General features: G+C 41.2%; 1 protein-coding gene and 1 long non-coding RNA gene across 5 annotated transcripts in view; one reads left to right on the top strand and one right to left on the bottom strand.

Annotated features, from left to right (window-relative positions):
* Positions 1–7,686: 7,686 nt before the first annotated feature.
* On the bottom strand, positions 7,687–14,160 carry LOC113834879. Its single transcript, XR_003483845.2, has 2 exons — positions 14,035–14,160; positions 7,687–8,092 (listed from the first exon to the last, which is right to left on the bottom strand). It is a non-coding gene; the product is annotated as an uncharacterized LOC113834879 (long non-coding RNA).
* Positions 14,161–14,265: 105 nt separating this feature from the next.
* Positions 14,266–22,529, top strand: part of Rab6a (RAB6A, member RAS oncogene family) — a 36,793-nt gene continuing 28,529 nt past the window's right edge. The window contains exons 1-2 of one of the 4 annotated variants that reach the window (XM_035442354.1): positions 14,628–14,767; positions 19,006–19,050. Coding sequence is in view for 2 of the 4 variants with exons in the window: in XM_027407797.2 (XP_027263598.1) it covers positions 14,698–14,767 (70 nt within the window). In the remaining 2 variants the exon portion in view is untranslated. Of the gene's footprint in view, positions 14,768–19,005; positions 19,051–22,529 lie in introns of those variants that run through there. The other 3 variants (XM_027407797.2, XM_027407795.2, XM_035442353.1) reach the window with 3 other exon arrangements.

The following is a 22,529-nucleotide window of genomic DNA, read 5'->3' as shown; positions in this document are numbered from 1 at the left end:
TTCAAGCCAGGCAGATGTGGCACATGCCTTTAGTCCCAGCACTTGGGAGGCAGAGGCAGGCGGATCTCTGTGAGTTCGAGACCAGCCTGGTCTACAGCACGAGTTCCAGGACAGCCTCCAAAGCCACAGGGAAACCCTGTTTTGAAAAAAAAGAAAGAAAAAGAAAGAAAGAGAGAAGAAAAGAAAAAAAGAAGGCTTTCAGCCAGGCAGTGGCTGGTGCTTTCAGCCAGGCAGGCAGGCAGTGGAGAACACCTTTAATCACAGCACTGGAGGCGCATAGGCAGGCAGATCTCTGTGTTTTTGATGCCTGCCTGGTCTACAGAGTGAGTTCCAGGACCATCCAGAACTGTTACACAGAGAAACCCTGTCTTGAAAAAAGAAAGAAAGAAAGAAAGAAAGAAAGAAAGAAAGAAAGAAAGAAAGAAAGAAAGGCTTTCTTGGGGAATCAAGGCAAAACATGTCATTTCCATGAACCTGTACACCTATCCAGCTTTGTTTCCCACACTTTTCAACACAAATACTATTCTTCACACAAAATAAAATCTTAATAGTTTTCCAAGCATAATATTCTCTATCATTTCTTCCTGCTTTTTCCTATAATTTCCTCTGCCAAGATGACATTTCTTTATTCATGTACCTGAAAAATCTCCACTCCTCTTCCAAATCCCAATCAAATGTTGCCTTTCCTAGCTATCATCTTAGAGTCATTTCCCAAGATTGGTGTGGCCCCTTTTCTGTACTTTCAGTTCTTTTCCCAGGTCTCTAATATAGAGTACTGCTCATCTGTATATCTTCTTCATTGGATTGTGAGCATTTTTTTGGAGGAAGAATATTCTTCATGTTCATAGTGTCTTTAGCACTTGCCACCAGCCAGGGAGCATAATGAGGCTTCAATAAATGTTGAATAAAATGAAACATATGTGACTATTTTAAAATTCTTAGATATAACTAAAGGTTTTAGGTTTTCCCAAGATCTTCAATCATACACAAACACATAAAATGTAGAGAAGACTGGGGGAAAGCTCAGTGGTACAGCACTTGCCTAGCATATGCAAGGCCCTGGATTAAGTTCCCATCGAGAGAGCGCGCGCGCGCGCACACACACACACACACACACGCACACACACACACACATACACACACACACACACACACACACACACACACACACACACACACACACAAAGTGGCCTTTCTGGATTTATTTTTACAAGCTAGCTTTCCTTTAAAAGGTTCTTTTAAAAATAAACCTGCTCTGGTCCTCAGCACAACCACATCAGAGAAAGCCTTAGGGAACAAAGAACAAAGGGAAGCCATTTAAAAGAGGGTGTTTCATTTCAAGTGAAACTTCCTTTAAAGCAGTAATTCTATGGCCACCTATATTTAAAAAAAAAAAAAAGGTCTGCAATGGTACCCTGAAGCTCTAATTCATGGCTTTAGTGAAGATATATAAAGTAAGTTACCTCAGACTACAAACAAGATTAGTTTTAGTAAGGCTTTTCTGCTTCTATATTTTGGCACAAAGGAAATCATACTTAAAAAGAAAATGTATATATAAAAGCACAGAGAAGGAAGAGGGCTGGCTATCTAGAAAAAGCCAGAAAGAGACAACACTAACTCGCCGGCCTCTGCTTTACCATTAGTTTCCTGGTTATTCAGGGTATGGCTGGGTGAGTGGTGATTACTTCACCCTGGAGAGAGAACAAAATGATGAAAGAGGCTGCAAGAGGGAAGGAAGCTCAAGTAGTGAGCTCATAGGAGAAAGCAGAAAGAGGGGGTGCAGAGGATCACTAGCAAGGAATATCTTCCTGGACAACCAGAGCTTGAATTCTGGTTGATGAGCTCAACCTCCAGTGTGAAGGCACTGAGAGTCCCTGCCACAAGGAGCTCCTCCAGAAGAGAGATACAAGCTACAGGGCATCTAAGAGGCTATCTCCATCTACCTTCCTCTCATTGGCTCAGGCTAGCCTGCACTAAACCACTGGTTGGACTTGCACATTACAACAGAAGGAAATCCTTGCTGGGTGTAGTGGCTCACACCTTTATACCAGCATTTGAAAGGCAGAGGCAGGTAGATTGCTGTGGATTGGGGGCAAACCTAATCTACATAGTAAGTTCCATGCCAGTGAAAATATTTCTTGCAAACAAAAAGGAATCCTTTTTATTGATGCTATCTAAGGTCTCAAAGCCACATATATACTGAAAAATAGAAGCATAAAAGTCATTATCATAGCTGGTCGTGGTAGTACACAACTTTAATCCCAGCACTCAGTGGCAGAGGCAAGGCGAACTCTGAGTTTGAGGCTAGCCTGGTCTACAGAATGAGTTTCATGACAGTCAGGGCTACACAGAGAACCTTGTCTAGAAACAAACAGAAAAGTCATTATCATGCTACAGCAAACCACTCAGAGCCTCTATCATATATCACCTGTGTGACAGGCCAAGACTAAAGTCAAAGGTATTCTGTGTGCTTAGCTGTGTGTTTCTGGGGATCCAACCCAGTGCTTTGTGTATGCTAGGCAAGCATTCTACCACTGAACTATGCTTCCCCCCTAATTGTTTGTTTGTTTATGAGTATTGGTGTATTGCCTACATGTATGTCTGTGGGAGTGTTTTGGATTCCCTGGAACTGGAGTTACAAACAGTTATGAGCTGCCATGTGGGTGCTGGGAATTCAACTCAGGTCCTCTGGAAGACCAGCCGGTCCTCTTTATCACTGAGCCATCTTTCTTGATCCATCCCATTCTTTTTTAGTTATGAGGGTCTGGAAAAATAGTTTTAATATAGTCTGGAAACAACTTTAAATGAAATGTTCTTCCTACTTCTTGGTATCTTATGACATAGGAATTCTCTCAATTACTAAAAATCAGTTGCCTATTGGGTGCTGACTCTGAGCAAAGTGCATGATATATATGTGAAAATATAATGAAACTCTGTTACACAGGCTAATTTAAACAAAAATAAAATAAGAATGTAAGATAGGAGGATTGGGAGTTCAAGGACAAACATGGGTACGTAGTAAACTTGAGGCCAGCTCGGGCTACATGAGACCCTATTTCAACTAGACAAAACAAATAAACCATCACCCCTAGCTACTGGTTCCTTTATCCACAGGGCCACATAGAAGGGACCAAAAGGTACTAAGTACTAATACCTTAATACCAAAAGGTACTACAGTATTAAGTATTTCTCTCCAGTCAAGTAAATGAATAAATCCATAGGAAACACCCATTTGGCTGCATACCATGGTGTTGAGGTCCCAGAAGCTGAGGAGGCCGAGGCAGAGGGATGTCTTGAATCCAAAAGTGTGACAACAGCCTGAACCCCATAAAGACCCTGTGTCAACAAGGAAAAGAATGGTTATGATATAGTTCAGGAATAGAGCACTTATTGAGCACTGGCACACATTGAATGCATGAGACACTGGGATCCTTCCCCTACATTAAAGAAAAAACAAAGAAAACTTGGCCTCCTAACCTGCTGTCTGCTTAGTTAGAGAGTGCAATGCAAGTCAGACCACATATAGACACCTAGAAACCCTAGCTGGGAAGATTGGTGCTCAAAAATTGTTATTTCTTTGCTGTGACTAAGGAGGGCTTGGGTACAGCTGGGAGGGATGACACTATATGAGACTCAGTTTTGAAAAGGCTCCACTGTTTGGATATTCCTAGTTTTAGGTGAAAATTCCCTTTTTTTTTTTTTCTCCAGAGGTCATTACCACCCCCAAAACATGACTTTCTTAAGATCCTTCTAGTTTAGAACTTCTGAGATTATAAAGTTCTAAAGGATCTCAAATCTTGTAATTCTTGTGGAACAACCTTACAAAGGGATGGTGAAGTTATGAACAGTAAGCCAGATGCTAGCTGATGAGTTCATCGCTTAATACTTAATTAGGAAACATAAAAATTGTGACACAGTCACCCAAGGAATACTCCATCTCATGCATTCAATTAAAATGACAAGCAGTATGTAACCAACAACACACAAAATCAATTGGTCCCATTGTTTTGAACAGGAAAAGTAAATAAAAGGACGACAAGGGTTACTAGTATTGTTTCCGGTTAGTGGAATACAACGTTATTTCTTCCAATGCTCTTCATGATTTCCCAGCTTTCTAGAATATGCCCGTATGTTCATAACCAGAAAATATACATAAGAAGTTCAAACGTGTCAAGCCACACCTGGCGTTGCCAATTCATCTGGAAGTTGCAACGCAGAGATGAGTCACGTTAAAGTAGAGGGAGCAAGACAACAGGCTTTTACTAGTCTGGGTTTGAGGGGGAGGGACAGTCCCTGGTCAGAGTGGAGACTGATCTGCTCAGCTGGAGTTCAACCCGGAAGCGCTGACGGTGGCACAACACCGGGCAAATTCCAGCCTTAGAGGCTGATGATAACGTGGCAGTTGCACCCCTCCAAGGCTCAGCTGCACAAGCCCACCCTCTGTCCTCATCCCTACGACAAGGCTAGCTCCTGCCCCCCTCTCCATTGGTCCACTGGAGCTCATTTAGTCTCCGAAAACCCGCCCCTCTAGGGAAGGGTGGGCTCGCCGCCTAGTCCGGGACTTGAGGTGGCCATGCTGAGTGTGGCAGGCAGAGGTGGGTGGGGCAGTTCTCTCGAACTGCCGGGACTCTACCCTCTGGGTTCTTCTTGGTCACAGGTCTCGGGACCTAAGGAAAGAGGTGATTTACCACCAAAACCATGGCTAACTGGGAGCTAATGTTCGTAAGAAGTGCACATCTCTGGTGCCGCCCCTGGACACCAGTGGGTTTTAGTTTTTAGAGATGATGTCATCCTAAAGCCTCTTCGAGGTCCTAGTGCCCACTCACATTGGAGCTCTTTAGCCATGGGGCAATCAAATAATTCATTATGCAAGCCCAGAGAGCCTAAAAGTTTATTAATAACAATCAGTGCAAGTTGCGCCAAAGCGAACCCACCAGTTCTAAGCTCCCCACCCACCCAAGCCGTGGACCGACCGACAGGCAGGCAAACACACAATCAATCTCTCTCTCTCTCTCTCTCTCTCTCTCTCTCTCTCTCTCTCTCCTAAAATACATGTAAAAATTTCCATTTTAAGCATTACATTCAAAATGTTACACAACCATCACCAATATATACTTTAAATTTTTTCCATCACTGCAAACAGAATCTCTATAACCATTAAACACTAGTTCCCCACTAGTCCTTTTCCCCAGCTCCTAATAATCTTCCATTTATGCCTCCAAGAATTTACTTATTATGTAAGAGGACTCATCTCTAGTTTATTCACTTCACATCTTTTTTCAAGATTAATCCATGCAATATGTCAAAACTTTATTCAATTTTATGGCTGAACAATATTTCCTTTTGTGGATATATTTCTCTTTTTTTCTTCTTTTCCTTTCTGACCAGATCTCATGTAGCTCAGGCTGCCCCAGCACTTGCTGTGTACCTAAGGATGACCAGGAACCCCTGATGCTTCTGCTGGGATTACAGGCATGCATAACGATGTTACCAATATTTGTTTATCCATTCATTTGTTAGGTGATTTCTGCCTGTTGACTTGTGAACAATGTGGTGAACATTTGTGTACAGTTTCTTTTATAATTTATTTAGCTTTATTTTATGTGCATTGGTACACAGGTGTCAGACCCCTTCGAACTGGAGCTACACACAGTTGTAAGCTGCCATGTAGGTACTGGAAATTGAACCTGGGTCCCCTGGAAAAAGCAGTCAGTGTTCTCAACTGCTGAGCCATCTCTCCAGTCCCATGTACAGATTTTTTGACAACCCCATTTCCCCCTCATTCTTGCCAATGCTTTATTTTTAGTTATTAAAGCCACCCTAGTATTCTGAAATGCTATCTTATGGTTTTAGTGTGCATTTCCCTGGTAAGTAACATATTGAGCATCTTTTCAGGTACCTACTGAACATTTACATATCTTCTCTGAAGAAATGTCTAAGGCCTTTGACCATTTTTTTTCAATATAATATCTTTGTGTGAGGTGTGTGCTTACATATTTGTGTATCTGCGTGTGAGCACTGCCACTGAGTCACTGATGACTTCAGATGACTCCACACACATGCCATGGCATGTGTGTGGAGATCAGAGAACACCCTTGAGTATTGGTCCTCATCTTCTACCTTGTTTGAGATATTATGACCTTTAGATGCAGAGATCATGCATATAACTAATTTCATCTAGCACTCTGAAAACTTAGTAAGATATGCTTGAATCTTAATTCCCTTCTCCAAAAGAATAAAATTTATGTCATAATTTAATGAGTTTTCTGTTTGTATTTCATGATGGCTAAAGCCCAAAAGATGAACCACTGTTGTATTAAGTGTTTTTTCTACTATTTGATATCAGCTTGAAGATGAGTGTTTAAGTGTAGGCTGGATATGGAAATTCTGAAGTCATCAGTGACTCAGTGGCAGTTATAGTAATGAGGATAGGGGCATTGGTGACATATGCCTTTAGTCCCAGCACTTGGGAGGCAGAGGCAGGCGGATCTCTGTTAGTTCGAGGCCAGCATGATCTACAGAGCAAGTTCCAGGAAACCTCCAAAGTAATGAGGATAAATGGTAATCACCTAGGTAGAGTGTAGGCTGAGAAAGCAGAATGGACTTCTATAGAACAGCATGTTTTTTAGAAGCTCTCTGCATTGCCTTGAACTCCTGACCTAACAGTGATCCTTCACCCTCAGCCTCCCAAGTTAAATCTACAAGTGCATGATACTGTGCCTGGCTGCTACCCCACATTTCAGAACATTCAGAGAAGGGCTAGAGAGATGGCTCAGCAGTTAAGAACATTGGCATCTTCCAGAGGACTGGGGTGCAAGACCCAGAAACCACACAGTGGCTCCTAACTGTCTATAACTCCAGTTCCAGAGGATCTGAGTCCTCTTCTGGCCTCTGTAGGCACAAGGTATACACATGGTACACATACATACATACATACAAAACTCTCATGCACACAAATGAAGTAATTTTTTTTTTAAAGATTTATTTATTATGTATACAGTGTTCTTGTCTGCATGTATTCCTGAAGGCCAGAAGAGGGCACCAGATCTCATTATGGATGGTTGTGAGCCATCATGTGGTTGCTGGGAATTGAACTCAGGACCTCTGGAAGAGCAGCCAGTGCTCTTAACCGCTGAGCTATCTCTCCAGCCCAGAAATGAAGTAATTTTTAAGAATAATCTGAGAAAAATAATTGGGAAGAAATTCCAGGATATTGGGGGAAAGTCAGGAGAGAAAAATGATGACAAGAAATCCACAGAAGGACAAAATTTCAGAAGGAAAGATATATCAAATATGGTTGAGCCAAGGACTGAAAAATATGCTTTTATCTGCTACCAGAAAATCCAGAGTATATAATACCTTTTCAAAACTGACTTAGAGCTGCAAAGGGCCCCAGAGTTCCTATAATTATCTTTTCAAGATAATTAATTGTTGGGGATCATTAAATTCTTAACAGGAGGCAACACAAGAGCACAGGCATAGCAAATTACTATTGATTAAGCACCAATCACGTGATAAAGCAAATGTGAACATATAAATTATATAGCTATTATTTTCAGTATATATGTCTAAAATCCAGAGATCCTACAGTAAGATTGATGGTGGAGACAGAAAGAGCCCTAAAAGCTTGAGGGCAAGCCAGTCTGGTGCACAGCAGTGGTGAACAACAGACAACAAGCAGATGCAATAGTTATCAAATGGCTTTACCTTTATTTTAGTTTTACATTTAGTTGGCTTTTTTTCCTCACACATGTCACACCAGTAGACTAATGTACCCTCAAGAACAAGGGCCACGTCTTTTTTCTCTTTGCTGTCTCTAGTGCAAACAGGAGTGTTAGTAGACAATGATCAAAGTGTTTGTAGAACAAATAAGTGAATGAGTACATGTTTCAGGGCACAACATCATGTTGGAAATGAAGCAGATATGTTTAGCAGAGTGAACGCTGGTGCTGGGCTGCCAAGGGGTCTTTTCTTTTTCTCTCTTCCTCATGACACAGTCACAAGTTTGTGGTAACAATCCACCTTTCTCCAGTCTCCACACATTTCTCTGGAAGTGACATTTGTAGGCCAATGAGATGTGATAGGGAGTTTCCTAGGGGGAGATGGGAAATGTTTTCACTTAGAGAGGCTTTTCCTCCCTCTGGACTGTATAGTACTTTATTGTTCCTACTTGAGCTATGTCAATCATCTTGCTAGAACCTAACACAAAGTCAGAATTCTGAGGAAGGCAAGCAGAAAGACAGAAAGAAGATCTTGATCCTTATCAACATGGCTAAGAGGTCATTAACCACCCCTGGAGTTGTCCTGGCCAGGGACTTGTGATTAACCCTACTGTTTACACTAACTGAGGAGGTTCATGAATGGATTACATGTGTATGGGGGGGATGGAGGGAGCTGTGTCTTTTTTTTTTTTCCTTCATTAAGAGCTTGTGGAAGTCAGGAATGGAAACACATGGCTTTAATCCCAGCACCCAGGAGGCAAAAGCAGGCTTTTGTCTTTAAGTTTGAGTCAGCCTAGTCTACATAGCAAGTTCCAGGACAGCCAGGGCTATATAATGAGACCCTTTCTCAAAAAAATAAAAAATAAAAAATAAACAAAAAGCTGTAGAATGTGTAAAGAGAAGAAGGCTTCTTTCTGTTTATGGAAAAGCCCATGCATGGAGCTCTCTACCTTCTGACAGGACAAAAGTGACAACAAAACAACCAGAGCATGTGGGAGGATTCAGTAGGTGGTGTATGCAAAGCAAATTACCCACACTGTGTAAGTTTATTAGCAATAATTTTCCCCTTTTGATTTCTCAAATTCCATTTTTATATTATCTATCATTATCGAGAAAGGCTCTCCTATGTAGACCTGGCTGTCCTTGGAACTTGCTATTTAGACCAGATTGGCCTCAAACTCACAGAGATCCACCTGCCTCTGCTTCCTGGATGCTATGATTAAAGGTGTGCGCCACCACATCCAGCCCACACACTGACTTTCATAGTCTCAAATCAGGAACCAGAAATAGCAGCTAGTATGTCAAGTGAAGCCAAGAAAACAGAAAGTAGGATCCGTGATATGAAAATATTTTATTTTGACTGTATTTTCAGCCTGAAGGGAGAATTCTCTAACGTGGTAACTGGTGTTTCACACTCCTGATCCTTTCTGGGGCTCTCTTAACCAGCTGGCCTGCTTCTTGTTATTTTCTCCTTCAGATGGCACTTTCTACACTCTAGTTAGTTACTTCTGCTTAGTCTTTGTTTCTCAGTGTGAAATATTATGGCTCCTGGGTAGAAATATCAGAGTCTGAGTTTACAATTGAATAAAAAAAAACTGGAATAGTTTCAGAAAAGGAATGAGGTAGAAATATCTGTAATTCATCATCTTAGAACTGCAACTTTGAGCTGGGCAGAGGTGGTGTGCATGCCTTAAATCCCAGCACTCAGGAGGCAGAGGTAGACGGATCTCTGTGAGTTCGAGACCAGCCTGATCTACAAGAGCTAGTTCCAGGACAGCCTCCAAAGCCACAGAAAAACCTTGTCTGGAGAAAAAAAAAACTGCAACTTTGTTCAGATTTTTCTCCAATATGTTGTTGCTCATTTCCTCATTGGATAATATGAGCTATGATTTCTATAATGATTTTTGATGCCTTACTTATTTATTTAGTTTTGAAATAGGGTCTCACTGTCTAGCCCTAGATGGTTTAGAACTCTCTCTATCTATATCTATATCTATATCTATATCTATATCTATATCTATATCTATATCTATATCTATATCTATATATCGGTGGTCTTTAACCCACCAAGATCTGTAAAGGCCTGTACCACCATTCGTGGCCTACTTTTTCACTTTTATGTAACATAATAGTGTTACTATTACTGAAAAGCCAGCAAATAAGCAACATCCAGAACAGTATCCTAGTTAATTTGTGCTGTTCGTGTGTGTGTGTGTGTGTGTGTGTGTGTGTGTGTGTGTGTGTGTGTGTGTGCACATGTGCACAGAAAGGTTGTCTCAGTTTCTTAGCAAGCTGCAGGTTGACTGACTGCTGGCATTTCAGTGCAGCAGTGCCATTCTTACTTTCCTGTCCTAAGATGCTATGTTCTTTCTATAAACAGCAGTGAAAGCAGTTGTTCTCTTCCACTGTGAGGGTGATTATCTCTTAGTAGCAGGTGGAGTGATTCATTCTCCTGGATGTCTTAGAGGAGCTTTTATTTGTGGGAGAGAGTGCAGGGAGTGGAATGCTCCAGCAATGTGTCAGGTTTTACACATTTTGGCCCTAGTATAATGAGGAGCAAATTCTTTCCCTGCCAAAATGGCAAAACCTGGAAGCAACGCCCCACTTCTAAGGCTTGAAAAAACACATTATTTATAACATGGCCATGATTCACATGAACAGAACCAAATTGAAATATCAAAAATAGATTCTGTAGATCAATCTGTAGCAAAAATATCTTCTTAGCTGTGAGTTGGCTATAATTACAGGAAAGGCCATTCCATTTAAGTTCTATCACTCTTTCCTCCACTTTGGCTAAATAATCTTTTAAAAATGTTTTTAAAACTTCTTTATTTTATGTCTACGGGTAAAATTTGGTGCACATGTATCTGTGCACTACTTGCATGCTTCATGCCTGGGGAGGCCAGAAGAGGATACCAGATACCCTGGAACTGAAGTTACAGACTTTTGTGAACTGCCATGTGGGTGCTGAGAATTGAACCCAAGTCCTTTGGAAAAGCAGCCAGTGCTCTTAACTTCTGAGCCCAGCTCTCCAACTGCCACTAAATAACCTTTATTCTTCTCTCATGGTATATAGTTATAAGACACTGCAGGCAATGTATTTGAAAAAGGGTTGTTTGCTTTTCCTCCATGGGCTTCTGTTTGTTTTGATGCTAGGGGTTGAATGCAGGGCCTCATGCATGCTAATTACTGACAAAAGGTTTTAATATGAGGTACTCTGGGCTTTTATTGGTATGTTCCTTTTGAAATGGACAACTTAAACATACTTTATATATTAATTGTACTCTTTTAATTGGCCTCCTTGAGTTATTGAGCATCCTTCATCTTTATGCTGTTTATTGAACCACTGTTATTTTTAGGAATGATTATAATAACCTGTAGAGTGGGTTGGAAGGCTATCACATTTGATGGAATTTGAATTCCTGCCAGAGCTATTATTTGTTTCAAATACGAGCAATATGGTTTCAGTCCCTTTTACCTGGAATTTTTTCTCTTTCTATTGATTTTCTGCCTCTATATGAGCCATAAATCTTTTTTTAGGGAGTAGCAAACAGGAAAAGGCAGTTCCATCTTGATAACTACTACTATGTTATAGATATGTATACAGTATCACGGACATAACTTTCAAGAAACTGTATTAGGGCTTTGAGAATCTAAAGATGACAATTTCATCTCGAATAATACAAAGGAATGTAAAGTATTTGTGTATCATAAAGACATTGTTAAATATAAGGACATGTATCATTTTACTAAAAAGAATTCAGATAAAGGCCAGCTCCAGAGTTGATACATTGGCTCACAATGCTTCTGGCCTCCCAGATTAGCTGTCATCAAGAAGTTAGTGTTTTACATTCAGATTTGCATGTGAATGTTCGAAAGAGCTGCATTAACCGTAACTACTGTGTTCTTAAACAGTCACATCCAAAGGCAGAAAAACAGCAGGTTTTCTTCAACTGCACCTTTTCATTAAGGAATAATTTTTTTCTCAAAACCCTCTAGGTCACCTCTTTACTTCTTATTGCTTCAGATTGTATCATGTGCCTGTAACTTAGCTGGAGAAAAGCATGTGTGTTTCCTTTATACTTTAGGTGGGCAATTAATAGTGTCTACCACAAAGAAAAATACAAGATCACTGGATGTGGAGGTCCATTAAAGAATCCTAGCACTTGGTAGGCTGAAGCAGGGGGATCATGAGTTCCAGGAGTGCCTGGGCTATACAGAAAGACACTGTCTCAAAAAGAAGATTTTGATATGTTTTTACTTAAACATTTTTACTTATTTTTTTCCAAAGTATTTTGAACAAGATCTTATGTAGCTCAAGCTGGCCTCAAACTCACCTATGTAGCTGACTAGGATCTTAAGCTCCTGACTCTATTTTTCACTTGCTGGGATGTAGGTTTTGATATCTTTATTGCAGAACAGAGATATCTTTTTTAGATCTTGTCCCATGGGATGTTGAAGAATGGCTGAATTCATGCAGATGACAAATTCTCTAATTCAATGTTTTTTTTTTTCTTGTTGCTGTTGTTGTTGTTTTTGGTTGTTCGAGACAGGGTTTCTCTGTGTAGCTTTGGAGCCTATCCTGGCACTCGCTCTGGAGACCAGGCTGTTCTCGAACTCACAGAGATCCACCTGCCTCTGCCTCCCGAGTGTTGGGACTAAAGGTGTGTGACACCACGGCCCAGCTGGTTCTTAACTTTTAAAATCATCTATGAATAGATTTTATTTAGAACTTCTCTCCTTTGATACAAGGTTTCATGCAGCCAAACTTTGGTATGTAGTTCCTGCTTGCCTTGAACTTATGATCTTCCTACTTTTACTACCAATTGCTATGATTATGGGAATACACCAATGTGCCTGGCTATAGGAGTTTTTTAGGGGTCCTAAAGAGTAGATTTAGGGCTAGAAAATCACTTTACTGCTGACCCAAATCCCCATCTCTTGTTTTGTTTTGAGGCAGGATCTCACTCTGTATCTTAGACTTAGCTGGAATTCACTCTGTAGCACATGCTTGACTGGACCTGACAGCAATCCTCCTGTCTTAGCTTCCTGAGTGCTGGGATTACAGATGTGAGGCACTAAAGTAGAATAACTAGATTTACAAAGGCCAATATAAAAGTTCCCATATACTCCAGGATCCTCTATTAACAGCTTATATTAATAGGATATGCTTGTTATAACAAATGAATCAGTATCAAAATATTAACTAAAATTCATGCTTTACTTAATTTATTTTAGTTCTGTCTGATACTGTTTTCAAGTGATCCCATTTAGACGAAAACTTACATTTAATTATATTCATTATGTAATTGTCCACACTATGCTTAGTTCATTTTTTCTGATAGCATTCACCATTACCTTATTGGATCATGAATCAGGTTGACAAATCTGCAAGAAAATGGAAATGCTTGGAATGGCTAATTTAAGGGAGACCCACTCAAGAATATGCCGAGGCCCGGCTTTCCAGGGGAAAGGATCGGTCCACATTCCTTCCCCGATTTGAGATCTTATCGAGGCTCTCCTCTACTATGTTGTGTGGTCTTTTCCAAAGGGGCATCCCTATGTGGGCAGTCGTTTCTAATCTGTAATATGAGGGGTTCGATTTATATGACATCTAAACCCATTTCTATCACATAGAAGATGACCATCATCTGATGTTACGGATACCTTTGAAGAAGGGCCAACTAACAGAGAACCAAGGAATTAGATGGCTTAACAATAAGGAGGTAGCTGAGGTTCAAATAAGACAACCTGGATTTCGTTTCATTGCTATGTGGATTTTGCAAGTCATTTCCTCCTGCTGGGCTCCAGTTTCCTCACCCACAAAATGGAGAGGACCTGCTTCTGGTAGTTACGAAACTCCACGGAACAACGGAGGAAAATGTAGGTAGGAAGATGCCGAGCAAGGAAGCTCGTTTAGAAAGACAGAGCAAGTGGGTGAAAGGCAGAACTGAGGAAGGCGAAGCAACGTTTAAGGTTTCTTATCACCTTTGATACACCTTTGCACAACCCAACCCCACCCACGCATTGCTGCGGTCATCCCACCTTGGTTCCGGCTCCGCCTTCGTCCCACCTTCTTTTCCCTCCTCCCTCCTCCAATCGCGCGCCACACTTTCGATGGCCGCCAGGGCCCTCAGCCTTCCCGCCCCGCCCCCTCCCCCCACCCCCCCCTCCCCCCCACCCCGCGCGAAGATGGCGCGCGCTCTCGCGCCGCCACCTCACTCTCCTTCTGCCTGCTCTCTGCTTTTCCTGATTGGCTCAGCTTGACAGTGACGTAAGCATCCGCCCCCTCCGCCCCACTCCCCTCACTTACCCGGAACTCGGTCCCGCCTCCTTCTGGCTTCTCCAGACGCTGGTCGAAACCTACGCGGCCCCTTTCTCCGCTGCACGGGAGGAGCCGGGAGAGCTTGGGAAACCAGGAAGGCGCTGGCGGTGACGAGCACGCACGCACGCACGCACGCACACCCGAGGCCGGCGGAGCGGCAGGCTCGCGCCCGGACTCGCCCCGCACCGCGCCAGAGGCTCGCGCACTCCGCGGGTTGGGTTGCGGTGGTGGCGGCTGCTGTGGGAGCCCGAGCGCTGCGCGTGCTGGGTTCCAGACGCGTCTGCGGCGCTCGCCCCGCCACCCTCTTCCTCCTCTGTCGCCTCAGTCTCGGCGCCGCGTTCTAAAGGAAGGAACGGCGCTAGGCTTGCGAAGCCCGAGCGCACCCCTGGCTGCCTCCGACACCGCCCTGCGTCCCTTCGCGGCCGCGGGCCTCGCACGGTGCTAGGCGACTCTGCGGGGAGGCGGCGGCGGCCGCCGGTCGGTGGCGACTCGCGCTCCCTTCAGCCTCGCCCCTTCGCCCGGCCCTGCAGGGGCCGAGAGGACTCGGCGGCTGCCCTTCCGCTCGGCCCTCTTCGTCAGCCGGTTAGAGCTGCAGCGGTCTGGGAGAGGTCTGTGGGCTGAGGCGGCGGCGGCGGCTCCTCCGGCTCCATCATGTCCGCGGGCGGAGACTTCGGGAATCCGCTGAGGAAATTCAAGCTGGTGTTCCTGGGGGAGCAGAGCGGTGAGTGCGCGGCTCCCCCGCTCCTGGCAGCGGGCCGCGGCTTCCCCGCACCACCCCCAGTGCGGCCCTTCTGTCCACTGAGGCTCCCCGCCGGCCTCGCTCCCCCACTCCAGCTCTTCTCCGGGGTCCTCTGGCTGCTCTCTCACCCAGCTCCTCCTCGCCCCCAGCTCCTCTCTAGCATCTATCGGGCTTTTAGCTTAGACCCCGGGTCGCCGTCCGGACACGGCCGCCCGCAGCCAGGCCCTCCCCGGTCCGTTCGGTCCTCCCCAGTCCTCACCCCGCCCAGCCTCCTGTCCATCCCTTTCTTCCTCGGCTCTCCGTGGTCTCCTTTACCCCTACGGGCTTTCTGGCGCCCCACCCTTATTCCCAGCCCTTTTTCCGGTTCTCACTGGAACTGGGAGTGAGGTCCCATTCCGGGAAGCCCCCCACTCCTGGGAACAGGCCCCTCTTCAACCTTGGCTGAAGGAGGGTGGGATTTGGGCGTTGTTTTCCCCTGAGGTTTGGCTCTGAGTTGTACAGGTCTTCCAGAAGGTGGGAAGTGGTGGTCGTAGAAAAACACAATTCTCACCCAGTTTTCACCTAAATGAAGAATTAGGGTTAAGAGAGTTAATATATTCAACTCGAGGCGACTTGAAAAGAGGTGGTATTGGCAGTGACGATTTTTGTCCCTTAGGTTGGGACTGGTTGGAAAAACCTTATTTTCTTTTGATTTTCATCATTGATAATTCTTTTGGCAGTGTTGATGCCTTTTCGATCTCTGCCAGATGCTATGTCATGATCAGTGTACTTCGAATTTTTCTCACCTCTCTTCCATTTTTTTTCTCATTTCAACATGGAACATCATTTGAGTATCTATGATGCAAGCAGGGATTAAGGGGTGAAATGTTAATCATTCATTTTTTCTTGAGTATTTTCCAGTTACATGTTTAAGATGCAAGTGAGAAAAGAATTAAAATAATAAACATCTTTGTTTTGTAGGATTGCCTTTGGGCAGTAGGTCAGTAATAGAGCCATCATCCAGCTCTCTAAATTAGATTTGAATACCATTTGAGCTAACTGATTATCTTATGCCTAATATTTCATAGAGTCTTGTGAATGAAATTGTACAGTCATTTACCTGGTCAAGGTTCTGCAGTCACTGTACTTCCTATTAGATACAAGGTCCTAATTTTGTGATGGTTGTCATTAAGATTACATATGCCAACAGCTTTATTTTGTATTATACAAACTGAACAACAATTCAGATTATAATCTTCCTTTTTCCCTCCATATTTTAGGTTTTGTTATTAGCTTGAACTATTTATACCAATTTGGAACTTTATATCAAGTCAACACTGGTTTAATTTTGCCTTTAGCTGGACATGGGAAATAATTTTTCTTGTGTGTTTAGATTTGTCTTCCTTGCAACCTTGTAGGATGGAAATATCATGTCTCCCTCCTGTTTGCTTATGAATATTTAAGTATAGACATGTCCAGGTCAGCAAGGTGGCTCAGTGAGTAAAACAGGTTCTTACCACCACACTTGACGTCCTAAATTCAAAGAAGGGGAGAACCAACTCTCAGAAGTTGTCCTCTGATCTCCATGAACACCCACCTACAAAAAAAATTTAATGTAGTAATAAAAAAATTTTAAATAAAATACACATTTTCTTAGATGAGTAACTTGGTGAAACCTGTGAAGTTGATCCTGAGCCAGTTAGTGTTACATGGCAATTTGAAGACAGTCCCATATATAAAATAAAGTTCATTGGCCATTATTAATAAATAGGTTTGAATGTACTTGTTATGCAGTCTAGGAAGATGGTTGACTGCCTCATATTGTGTATAGGACTACTTAGTTTTCACAAAATCCATTAATCTTTCTATTGAAGCTTTTAGTGTGAGGAGAGATCTTAACTTGTAACTATGTGCAGGTTTCCTTTGAATTTCTTGAGTGTTTATGTTGCACATATTAGTTTTATGACTTCTAATTTATTTTTTCGTTGCTTTTTTTTTTTTTTTAAAAGGTAGAATTACATTTATTAGCCCAGGCTGGCCTCAAATTTGGAGTCCTCCTGCCTCAACTTTCTGAGTGCTGAGATTTCAGGGGTGATCCACTGCACCCATTTTTCTTTCTTTTTTTTTTCTGTTTTGAAATTAATTTCTTTTTTTGGCAGTCTTGTGTAATGAGGCTGGTCATGAACTTTGTATAGACAAGATTTGCCTTGAATATCTGATGCTCCTGCCTCTACCTAAGTGCTGGGATTACAGGTATTTGCCACTATGTTTAGTTTTATGTGGTGCTAAATGAGCACTATACAAGTTAAGCTGTATCTTCAGCCATTAGTAAATTAATCTTTTAAGTTGGTAAACAAAGTAATGTGTTTCAGTACAGCTTTCTCACATTTATGTATGTGTGCATGGACAGAGACAGTCTTAGTGTAGCCCAAGCTGGCCTTGAAGGTATGAGATCTTCTTGCATCAGCCTCTGTTTCTGTCATTTCTTTCTTTAGATAACTTATCAACTAACTATTCTGTGAATTCCCAGCCTTTCCAAGTGGCTACTAAATACAATGTCTTGTTAAATTTAGCTATGAGTGTACGTATGTTTCTATATGTTAGCACAGTTAGATTTACAGAAAGTTGATAAAATAGTACAGAGGATACTTATTCATCCTGCATTGTTTCCAACTAATACCTTACATTAGTAAAGTACATTTGTTAAAATTCTTGGCTCAATATTGATTTATTATTAACTAAAATTCATTATTTCGATTTACTTAGTTTTAAAAACTCAATATTCTTTTTCTTCTTCAGCTTTCCTTTGAAGATACCACATTACATTAAGTTGTTATTTATCTTTAGGTTTCACTTGCTCACTTTAGGATTATGTTTGCATGCTTTTTGCTCTTTAGAACTGTGAGGTTAATTATCTTTTGAGGTCATCATATTGCTAAGTAATGACATCCAATAGTTTTGACACTGAAAGATTGATTTCTGTCTTCATGGTCAGTGTCTGTAGTTTTCTTATGCATTAGCAAAGATATGTAGAATCTATGTTACATTGATGTAACTTGCTATGAATTATTTATTTTTAGGTTTGTTAGAATTCACAATTTGGCTTTTAAAGACCGTACTCTTTGTTTTCTTAATAACATTTACCTCATTTATAATGTTTTATGTGTTTGTATTGTCTGTTTTCCAAGGCAGAACAGAATGCAAGTTCCATAAGATAAAAATGTTATGTTCATAGAGCTCCTGTTGCCTAACATAGAATCAGTCTCATGGTAGCTGCTCAGAAATATTTAGTGACAGAACAATAGTTAAATGTAATAGCAGCCAAAGCTAATTCCCTATATTTTTTGTTATGTTCCTCATGCAATTAATAGTTTAGTAATAACATTGTGTACCTAGATGATTTGATCATGTATAAGGATATTCCAGATGCTGGAGTTTAGATAGGGGAACTAGCTAGTAATTTAGAGGCTCAACCATTTCACTAAAAAAAAGCATTTAGCTGCATATTACACTTTTTTTTCTTTTTGAGTTAATTTTTTTTGTTAAAGCTATTAATTTATTTGCTGTTAGTATAATACATAGAATGTATCAAATGTGCAGATGGTATAGTCATATGATTTTTATTTAGCTTTTCAAATGAAAGATGAATTGTTTCAATACTTGACAGATTAGTTAATGGCATGAATCTCGACAATTTTCTCTTTATTTTAGTAGTACATGATAAAGGAATGTTAAACTATGAAAGTCCTAAAGTCTCCTTCAGGAGAATATTTTGTTATTATCAGGCTATTGTCTGGAATTCCTGAGGGGCTTTTAGGAATGTCATTAAGTGGTTTATGATGGATTTTACTGCAAATGTAATTGTTATTGATTATTAGGAACCATTATGGCAAGGAGACATATATATAATACTGCTTTTTTCATTTCATATTACTTTTTTTTCTGTCAATTTTTTGAACTACAGTTTATTAATTAGATAGTGAAAAAGTGTCAGCGGCTAGTAATATTGAACACTGTAATAGTATAGTATAGGCTACCCTGTTGTATTGGGTATTATGTATTTCTTCTCTGAAAATTCCTTATGACTAGGGTCTATTAAATCACTTAAAGTTTTTCAGGAATGTACTTAAGTGTTTACTAAGTACTCTATTTTCCAGACTCTTAGAAAAATATTTACATTTAATTAATCTTCATAATAACATTATATACAATTAGTCCTGTTTATTGTTTTTATTTTATAGATAAGGAAGCTGAAATATAAAAAGATGTTGAGTAATTTGCCAAAGGTCAGTGGCCATTACTAACATAGGAAATTTGTACTTTGTGCTCTTCATCACTACTATCAAGTTTCAAGGTTTAAAACTGAGATACAAAAAATATTTCCATTGGGACTCTTAATTTGCCAAATGAAGCTGCAAGAAGGACAAAATGTCCTGATACTTTCTAATCCAATAGCTCTCAAACTGATCTGCTGACCCCCAGAAATGTCACAAGAACCTATAAGTGGGATCCATAAACCCCATAGGGGTTCAGAATATTAAGATATTATATGCTTTATCCACTCTTATTATCTTATAAGTGTATAGTGTAGTTTCTTCTCCTCCTCCTCCTCCTCCTCCTCCTCCTCCTCCTCTTCCTTCTTTTTTTTTTTTTTGGTTTTTCCAGACAGGGTTTTTCTGTGGCTTTGGAGGCTGTCCTGAAACTAGCTCTTGTAGACCAGGCTAGTCTCGAACTCACATAGATCCGCCTCTGCCTCCCGAGTGCTGGGATTAAAGGCGTGGGCCACCACCGCTGGCTTAGAGTGTAGTTTCTAAAAGTGTACCTAGTATGTGACCCATGTCAGAAGCAGCTGTAAGAATATAACTGTCTTCTACTGAGTTAAACATTAAAGAGTTTTGCAAATAATGTAAAATAATGCCACTCAATAAATTGTAAAATAGTTCTTTTCATAAAAATTATATTAACATGCAGAGATTTATTACTATTTAGATATATTATTTTTAATTTTTCATACTTAGATTTCAGTATAGTAAATATTACATAAACAGAATTCTTTAGCATCCTCAACAATTTTTAAGGACTACCAGTCCAACCACAAAGAGTGGTACTTGCCTGTAATCTCAGTACTTACTCAAGGTAGAGGCAAGAGGATCAGGAATTCCAGGTTCTCAACCACACAGGTCTTATCCACTGAGATATCTTATTGACCCTACCTGATTTATTTATGTAAGGTTTTCCACTGAGCCTGAAGTTTACCAATTCATCTAGACTAACTGGCCAGCAAACTCCAGGAATCTTACTATCTCTGCATGTGCAGTGCTGGGATTACAAGTATAAACCATTTGTACCTGCCTTTTTTTTTTTTTTTTTTTTTGCTTTTGTAATGCCCGACTTGGGCACTTAATGTACAAGTGTATTACTAAGCCATTTCCCTAGTCCCTAGATTGCTATTTCCTGGAGTTAGGAATAGTGATAATAAATGCCTGTGATTCCAGCATGGGAGGTTGAGACAAGAAGATTACGGCAAATTTGAGGAAAACATGGGTTATATAATAAATTCAAGGCTACCCTGGACTATATAGTAAGACTGTCTCAAAAAGGAGGTGTAGACTGGAGAGATGCCATTTAAGAGCATTTGTCTTGCAGAGGACCTGGCCTTGATTCCCATTCTGGGTCAGAACCATCCATAACTGAAGTTTCAGGGCAACCAATGCCCTCTGACCTCCCTGGGCATTAGGCATTCACATGGTTCATCTGCATGCAGGTGAAAACACTCATAAATTAAATCTAAAACATTATTTTTTTTTAAAAAAAGGACTGGGTGTAATGGTGTGTTCCTTTAATTTTGGTTCCTTTAATTTTCTGCCTTTGAATAGGCAGAAGCAAGTGGATTCTGGTGCATTTGAGGTCTCAAAAAAAAAAGTGAAGGAGTGGGGATACATTTCATTAATAGAGCTCTTGCCTAGCATATGGTAGAATTTGAGACTTAAACTCTTTCCCAAGCATCTTTAAGGGGAGGACGAATAACAGTAAAATAATAATAATAATAATAATAATAATAATAATAATAATAATAATAAATGCTTTCTGCAAGGCACTGGTGGCTCATGCCTTTATTCCCAGCACTCCGGAGGCAGAGGCAGTCAGATAGATCTCTGAGTTCCAGGTCAGCCTACTCTACGGGGTGAGTTCCAGGACAGGCCCTAAAGCAATACAGAGAAACCCTGTCTCCAGAAGCAAAAACAAACAAAAAGCTTTGTACTTGTTTTTCTTTCTTTCTTTTTTTTAAGGGATGTGTGTGTGTGTATGCATGCATTTGTGTACCACATGCATGCATTGCCCACTGACGTCAAAAGGGTATTGGATCCCACTTGGAACTGGGGTAGAGAGAGTTGTGAGTTGCCATGTGAGTCCCGGGACTTGAACCTAGGCCCTGTAGAAGAGCATAAAGTGCTCTTAACTGATGGGGGATGTCCTTCTGTATGCTGTTAGAGAGTGTGTGTGTGTGTGTGTGTGTGTGTGTGTGTGTGTGTGTGTGTGTGTGTTTTGATGATGAATAAGAATGAATAAGACACTGATTGTCTAGTAGCCAGGCAGGAAGTATAGGCGGGGCCACCAGACAAGAATTCTGGGGATTGAAACAACAGAGAGAATCTGTCAGAGAGATGCCTTATAGCTACCAGGAGATGCCAGGTATTCTCTAGTAAGCCAAGACCCAAGACCACATGGAAATAGTTAGATTAATAGAAATGGGTTAATAATTAAGGGAAAGGTAGCCAATAAGAAGCTTGAGCTATTGGCCAAACAGTTTATAATTAATTTAAGCCTCTGTGTGTTTACTTGGGTATAAAAGCTGCAGGACCAAGCGGAACAGAACCTCTAGCTACACTTAACTGCTGAGCCATCTCTTCAACCCATGTACGTATGTATTTGTATGTGTAAGAGATCAACCTCAGGTGTTAAGTTACTCCTCAGGAGCCATCCATTTAACTTTTTGAGATAGAGTTTCTTACTGGGACCTGGAGTTTGTCAATTAGTCTAGGCTGGCCAGATAGTGAACTCTAGGGATTCACTGGTCTTTTTCTTCCCAGTACTGGATTAACAAACTATACCCAGACTTTTCCATTAGTACTGGAAAGTGAACTCAGATCCTCACTCATACTTACATACCTTACTGAAGGAGCTATCTCCCCCCCCCCTTCCCTTCTTTCTTGTTCTTTCTTTCTTTTATAGACAAGGTTTCAAGTAGGCCTGGAAGACCTCAAAAAAAAAAAAAATAGGGGCTGAAAAGGTGGCTCAACAATTAAGAACACTTGCTGTTCTTTTCAGCCCCTAGTTTTCTTTGAAAAACAAGCATGAGCAGGCAGGCAAGCTGACAAGCTGGGCAGTGGTGGTGCACGCCTTTAATCCCGGCACTGAGGAATCAGAGCCAGTCAGATCTCTGAGTTGCAGGACAGCCTGATCTACGGGGTGAGTTTCAGGACAGCCGAGGCTACACAGAAACCCTGTCTTGAAAAACAAACAAACAAAAAGTTGAGGCAGGTCAATCAGGCCAGCCGTGTTTACATAGTGAATTTAGGTTACAGTGGGCACCTCTATAGTATGTTTTTATGATTTTTTGTTTTTTGTTTTTTGGTTTTTTTTTTTTTTTTGGAGACGGAACTCACTGCGTATAACTGTTTGACCTACGTGTGCTGGGCTCTTGTCAGATTTACAAGGTCTACCTATATCTGTATTTCCAGTGCTGAGATTAAAGGAATGCCCC

The sequence above is a fragment of the Cricetulus griseus genome, chromosome 3 (genome assembly GCF_003668045.3).
Source record: "Cricetulus griseus strain 17A/GY chromosome 3, alternate assembly CriGri-PICRH-1.0, whole genome shotgun sequence".
Taxonomy (NCBI): domain Eukaryota; kingdom Metazoa; phylum Chordata; class Mammalia; order Rodentia; family Cricetidae; genus Cricetulus; species Cricetulus griseus.
This window is presented reverse-complemented; position numbering and strand designations above follow the sequence as displayed.